Source organism: Sciurus vulgaris, assembly GCF_902686455.1.
Source record: "Sciurus vulgaris genome assembly, chromosome: 7".
Taxonomy (NCBI): domain Eukaryota; kingdom Metazoa; phylum Chordata; class Mammalia; order Rodentia; family Sciuridae; genus Sciurus; species Sciurus vulgaris.
Window position 1 is genome coordinate 128,260,802 of NC_136467.1, and position 7,585 is coordinate 128,268,386.

A 7,585-nucleotide genomic window follows, 5' to 3' on the forward strand; every position below is an offset into this window, starting at 1 on the left:
GAACAGTGTTAACTGCTGTCAGGAATCTAAATTAGTATGCTGATTAAGGAAAACATTGTGGAGGTTCCTAAAAAAATTAAAAATATAATCCAGCAACCCTATTTCTGGGTTTATATTTAAAGGAATTAAATCAATATTAGGTAGAGATGTATGAACTCCCATGTTTGTTGTAGCATTATTCATGATCTAGGTATTGAATCGGTGTCCATATAATAGAGGAAGTTATTGTGATAACAGTGATATGATGTGATATATATGTATACATATATAAATATATATGCAAGTGTGTTTATGCACATATATGTTTGTACATGTGTATAACATATATCTATGCATATATGTTTAGCATTAAAAAAGAAGGAAGCTGGGTGTGGTGGTGCACGCCTATAATCCCAGTGGCTGGAGAGGCTGAGGCAGAAGGATTGCAAGTTCAAAGCTAGCCTCAGCAACTTAAGCCCATTCTCTAAATAAAAATAAGGGCTGGGAATATACTTGCGTTCAATCCCTGGTACCAAAAAAAGAAAAAGAAAAGAGAAGGCAACCCTACTTTCTCACCAGTATGTTAAACCTGGACGACAATACGCTGAATGAAATAACCAAGCTCAGAAAGATAAATGCCCTGTGATCTCACTTACATGTGGCACAGCACAAGTTGAAATCATGGGAGCAGTGAATGGGAGTGCTGGGGGCTGGTTACGGAGAAGGAAAGACAGAAGGCGAGATTTAGTGAGAAGATACATTTTTGTTAGACAGTAGGAGTATGTTCAAGATATCTATTACATACCGTGGTAACTACAAATAATAATCCTGTGCTGTGTACTTGAACGTTTCAAAAAAAAAAAAAGTAAATCTTACATGTATATAGGGTAATGATGTCTGTCTAATTCCACCATTTTACATACCCCCTTCCCTCTCATTTCCCTCTATGTAATCTAAAGTTCCTCTATTCTCTCTCACCCCTTTTCTCCATTATATATCATCATCCACTTATCAGGGAAGTCATTTGACTTTCGGTTTTTTGGAATTGGCTTATTTCACTTAGCATGATATTCTCAAATTCCATCCATTTATTTGCAAATGCCATAATATTCTTCTTCTTTATGGCTGAATAATAGTCCATTGTGTATAGATACCACAGTTTCTTTATCCATTCATTGGCTGAAGGGCATCTAGTTTGGTTCCATAGTTTAGCTATTGTGAATTGAGCTACTATAAACATTGATGTGGCTGCATTACTGTAGTATGCTAATTTTAAGTCCTTTGGGCATAAACTGAGGAGTGGGATAATACATGAATGATATGAATCTACATCATGCACAACTATAGAAATGAAATGATGTACCCCATTTGTGCATGATGAATCAAAATGCAGTCTGTAAAAAATTTAAAAATTAAAAAAATAAAAAATTTAAAGAAGTAAAATAATAAAAAAAGAGAAGTTTTGTGGATTCAAAGTAAAGGAAACATAACTATATATAAAGTAGGTTATCAAGACTATTATCTTTCATGTACTTAAAATAAAAATCTAGCATGTAACTCAAAAAAAAGAGTAAATCTTAAATGTTCTCACCACAAAATTTCAAGATGAGATGTTTTAGATATATTAATTGGCTTGAATACATATTTTATTATATAGGCATATATCAAAACATCACATTTTATACTAGAAAAAACATTTTTTTTCTATTTTTCTTTAATTTTTATTAAAGAGGAGGATTTAAAGGGTGAGTGATCAGGAGGGTGCATGAGATATTCCAACTCATGAGATTTACACAGAGCAAGATGGTTCAAATTGATGTGTTTTCGTTTTTAAGGATTTATTTTTATGGGATGTTTCCCTCCATGGGGTCTCAAGTATTGACTAAATTATTATGGACTTTATGTATGCAATTCTTGGTTTTATATTTCTTGGGTAACAGATTTAATATAGAGGGACATAGGTCATTATGTCATACATTTATCCCTGGGGTTAAAGGAAGAGTCACAAACTCAGAAAAGAACAAAACAGAATCAAAGTAGTACAAGCCACACAGAAAATCAAGGGGACATGTGCTTTCATCTTATCATTTAGGAGACAATCCCTAAATCAGTAATAGCTAAATCTTAACAGTCCCTAAAACTAAAGCTGACATTTGATTTCAGATAAAATTCAATCATCGTCAAGATGTTACTTTATATCAAATTGTCATTTACTCATTATTCCACTTCAGTTAATATGACAGACAGCTGAAAGGGTGACATATGTAGTGCACTTATCTTAAGTTGGATATGGTTGATAATAATATAGGTTGCAAAACTTTATTATTAAAATACATTTATTTATTTGGAAAATATAAAGGTAATTTTCATAACACGCTTCTTAGATGCAAATACTCAAATTAGACCAAGCCTAAAAAAAAAACAAACTAACTTTCCATGCAATGACATTTATCTTAAAATTTTTCCAATAATTTCCAGCAATTTTTTGCAACATCCATTGCCTTAAAGTAAATTTCAGAATCCAGTTATCCATCTGTACCACATGTTCTCTATAATACTTTAGGATATGCGGGTACTCCAAGAGTTTCCTTTGCCTAACTCTACCTAATCTGTGATGACCATTACTTGACCAGCTATATGTCAGAATTTCCAAATTGTATGCACCTTCCACTCAAATCTCGCTTCTTGCAAATAAAAAAAAAAAGAATAATATTAGATGGTTACTTTGGCTATATTACTTGAGGTTCATCTTGTTATAACTCTTGAAATGTATTTTCTTATTATTCATAAAAGGTATGAAAGATTTTGGACCCAATTTCCTCATAATATTTACAATTTGTATGAGATCATGTTCTATGGCTATAACAAAATGTCTGAGGTTGGTGACTTATAAACAAAAAGAAGTTTATTTTAAAGTTTTGAAGGCTAAAGGGCATGGCAATGGCATATAGATCAGTTCACGGGAGGGCCTCAAGATTGGTGCACTGAGACAGCCCAGGGCATGAGAATGGAGAGATAACATAGCAAGACAGGAAAGCAATAGACACTTTGGGATCAGGCTTCCTTTTTTCTAGCAATTTTTATGGAAATGGGTAATTGGAGTTCTGCAAGAAGTACAGTAATCCCTTCCAAGTGCAGAAACCATGATAATCTCATAACCATTGAGTAGGTGCCACTTCTTACAGGTACCATCACCATTTCACACTGCTGAAAACCAAGTCTCCACCACATGAACCTTTATGGACACACTGAAATCATATTTAAACCATAGCAATATGCAACAAAGAGAAATATTTACGGTATTTTGCTGTGTCTATAACTAATCAGAGACAGAATACCAAAGTATTCTGCCTAAAGAGCAAGAAATTAGAAGACACATTGTAAAGATTATTTCAATTGAGCACATTGACTTTGCATTACAATTATGAACTGCTCTTCCATCAATATCTACAAGAAACTTCAGAATCATTTTCAATTTAAACAGGCTTTGAATTCACTTGGATTGCAATATGGAAAAAAAAAAAAAAACACTGTTGATATTTGAACTTGAATTTCCATGATTGGGTTCTCCACAATTGAATGCTATTTAGGAGATTGTGTTTTATTCATGTATGTTAGGAAGAACTCTGTGGCCTGGTAAAAGTAAGTGTTCAAAAAGTGCTGAGTGAGGAAAACGGTGGGGAATGAATGGATGAATGGATGAGCCATTGGTGAAGAGATGCACCATTACACTGTGACTGTCACAATCATACAGGTTACTCCCGCCCCATTAATCTCTTAACTGCCCCTCTCACATCTTTATTTCTGAGGGTATAGATGAGTGGATTGAGGCTAGGTGTGACAACAGTATAAAAGAGGGCAATAAACTTGCCTCGGTCTTGAGAATTTTCTGTTGGTGGCTGGAGATACATGCACATGACTGGAATGTAAAAGAGGGAGACCACCATAAGATGGGCTCCACATGTTCCAAAGACTTTCTGAAGTCCAGTAGTTGACTGCATCCTCAGTACCGCTTGAGCAATGGCACCATAGGATGTCAGAATGAGGACAAGTGGTATAAGAACAACAATAGAGGTTGTGATCATGATGGTCAGTTCATTAGCATGAGTATCAAAACAGGATAATTGCAGGAGTGCTGGTACTTCACAGAAGAAGTGATTCACTTGTAGATGTCCACACAGGGGTACCCAGAGGATAAAGAGGGAATGAACTGCTGAGTTGGTAAATCCACATGCCCAAGAAGCCACAGCAAGCAAGTGGCAGAGTCGAGGGTGCATGAGGACAGTGTAATGCAAGGGTTTACACACAGCCACATAACGGTCATAGGACATCACCACCAACAGGATACACTCTGTTGTTCCTAACGCAAGGACAAAGTAAAGTTGAACCATGCAACCTGCATAAGATATGGTCTTCTCTGGGCCCCAGAGGTTCACCAGCAGTTGTGGGATGGAGCTGGTGGTGTAGCAGAGATCCAGGAAAGAGAGGTTTGAGAGGAAGAAGTACATGGGAGTGTGGAGATGGGAATCCAGGTAAGACAAGATGATGATGAACGTGTTCCCTGTTAGTGTCATCAGGTAAAACATCAAGATAATCACAAAGAAAACTACTTCCAGGTGAGGCCAATTAGAAAACCCCAGCAGAATGAAGTAGCTTTCAGAGGTAACGTTGAATTTTTCCATCATCATTTGCTTTTTCTTATCTGAGGAGAACAATCACATAAACATACACACACACACACACATTATAAAAATATGATTCAAGGGCTGTAAGGATACATGAAGCAGTAACGAAAGCATTTTTAACATCCTGTCACTGTTTACTACTAGGATCACTTTTCAGTATCACTTCTCAAAGGACGTGTAAATGGTCAATAAATATCGGAAAAAAATGTTTAACATCTCTAACAATTAGAGAAATGCAAATTAAAACTACATTGAAATTTCATCTCTTTTCAGTCAGAAAGACAGTTATCAAGAATACAAGTAAAAATAAATGTTGGTGAAGAATGGAGAAAAAGGTACTTTCATACCTTGCTGGTGGGACAGCAAATTGGTGCAACTATATGGAAAGCAGTATGGAGATTCCTCAAAAAATTAGAAATGGAACTACCATTTGACCCAGCTATCCCATTCCTTGTTATACATTCACCATACTACAGTGACAGTGATGCAATCACATCTATGTGTTTAGCAGCTCAATTCACAATAACTAAGCTAAGGAACCAACCTAGGTGCCTTTCGATAGGTGAATGGACAAAGAACATGTTGCATACATACACAATGGAGTATTACTCAGTCTATAAGAAGAATGAAATCATGGCATTTTCCAGTAAACGGATAGATCTGAAGAGTATCATGCTAAGTGAAATACACCATTTCTCAAAAACTGAAGGATGAAAGTTTTCACTGATTTGTGGAAGTTAACCCACAACAAGGGGTGAGGGGAAGAAGAGAAATTCAGTAGATTAGACAAAGGAGAATGAAGGCAAGGGATAGGGAAGGAATAGGAAATGAAAAAACAGTAGAATGAATCTGACAAAGTTTTCTTAATATGTACATATATGAATATACCACAGTGATTCCCACCATTGTGTAACAAGAAGGAGGTCCTAATCAGAATAAAATATATTGCATGCTTGCATAATTTTATCAAAAATGTACTCTACTGTCATGTATAACTAAAAAGAACCAATAAAAAAACAGAAACTTTTATGATAATGAATTTGGTATCATCAGAATTATGAAGTTCAGATTGATATAAATAATAAAGGAACAAAATGAATAGTGAAGACAAAGTCATTCCACATACTTGAGGCCTATCCAATAAGTATGGAAGGTTAAAAGGAGTTAGAAAAATAAGTGATTCATAAAAATTTAATGATATAGAAGGTTTTGATATGTTCTAAAATATTTTACCACAAAAGACTAGTTAATTACAATGTAAAAAATAGTCAATGGTAGAGTTGAAGAACATGGTGGACACCACCTGTCAACATCACCAGTATTAAGACAAGTCAACAATATAAGTCTGCTGATTTTATTCTCGGAATAGGCATGACATCATTTCAGATATATTCCTACAAAATAAACAAACAAACAAACAAACAAAAAACAATGAAAACAAACATCCTAATTCTAATCATGAAGATACATAACTTAATCTCAAACTGAAACAAAATGTCTTGTCTGTACTCTTAAATTGTCAAGGTCAGTAAAGGTAATGAGATAGAGGAATTGGTTTATATCAAACATAATAAAAGGGACGAGTAAGGCAGTTTATTTCAATAGGTGACCATAGTCTGGAAAAATAGCTACTAACAAAATTATTGAGAAAATTGGAAAAATTTGAATATGCACTGTTTAGATAATCTTGTTCCCTAATTAAATTTACTGAATTTGATACCTATATGGAAGTTATATAAAGCACACCTTTTTCTTAGTCAATAAACGCTGAAATATTCAGCAATAAAGTAATACCACATCTGCAACTTAACTTCCAAGTGCTTGATTATATATCATAGATCAATAAGCAGATAAATGAATCCAGATGATCAATAGGTCATATAAAATAAGATAGAAAAGCTAGATCATAAAACAAAATATTCATGTAAAGATATAGTCTTCTTAAAAGAAAAATGATAGTTTTATTATTCATGTCAGCTTGAAATTATACCATAGTTATGAAAATCAATAAAAATCAACTCTTAAGTTGTATGTGTCATCTATATATTTGCCCTCTTACAGAATAACTAACTTTTAACCTTTGAGTTCTGATTTATTCTAGGGAGATGCCTGAGTAAACGGAAATTGAAGAAATGCCTAAACTAGCTAGGAAAAATAATTTCCATGGAATGAATCATCTTTATTAATAAGTGACTTAAGTTTTAAGGATTTTTACTTTACTTCCACTTATCTGGTTTTACCACCCAATTCCTATTCCAATAATTTTGCAATGAATGAAAACATGATGAAGGATATCAATTTTAATGGTGATTTCAGTATATTTATATTGAGTCAGTTAGATAAGCTTATAGAACTTAGAGAAGAACCTGACCTTCTGATGTGCTTAGAGAAGAACCTTATCTTCTGATTCACTTACTTGCAGTCAAAGCACTAAATGAAAATACATTTTGAAGTGAGGTAGCAGCAATATGGCACATGATGACAGCCACATCAACTTGAGACTGGTAAGGGTTTGAAAAAGCTAGAATCTGGAGACAAGGGTGTAAGAATGATTCGTGAAGGATGTGTGACTCTAATGAAATTTGAAAGGAGAAAATTTTAGGAAGATCAAAAATCAGTGAGCAAACCTAGAAGGAAAGAAAGGTATGAGGAGCAGGACAATGGAGAGGAATCAGCAATGACAGAGTTGGGAGTGCGTGCATCTCAAAGCAGAGACGATGAGCCACTGGATCTGAGGAAGCTTTCTACATAGATGACTTTTCCTTTGGGAGAAAAATTTACACAGTATTTAAATTGTCAGCATAAGCTTTAACTCCTACATATTTTTAATTCCCCAGTTTAGAGAAGAATTATTAATATTTACTGAAACTGGTAAATAGATTTTGTCACTTACTATACTGCACCTAGTGAATCTTATGGTT

At 34.4% G+C, this 7,585-nt stretch overlaps 1 protein-coding gene across 1 annotated transcript; it reads right to left on the reverse strand.

Moving 5' to 3' along the window:
• Nucleotides 1–3,734: 3,734 nt before the first annotated feature.
• LOC306666716 (olfactory receptor 2J3-like) lies at nt 3,735–4,662 on the reverse strand (the record flags this gene model as incomplete). Its single annotated transcript, XM_079148947.1, has 1 exon — nt 3,735–4,662. The coding sequence occupies exon 1, from the start codon at nt 4,659–4,661 to the stop codon at nt 3,735–3,737; it is 927 nt and encodes a 308-aa protein (XP_079005073.1). The 5' UTR covers nt 4,662.
• Nucleotides 4,663–7,585: the final 2,923 nt, after the last annotated feature.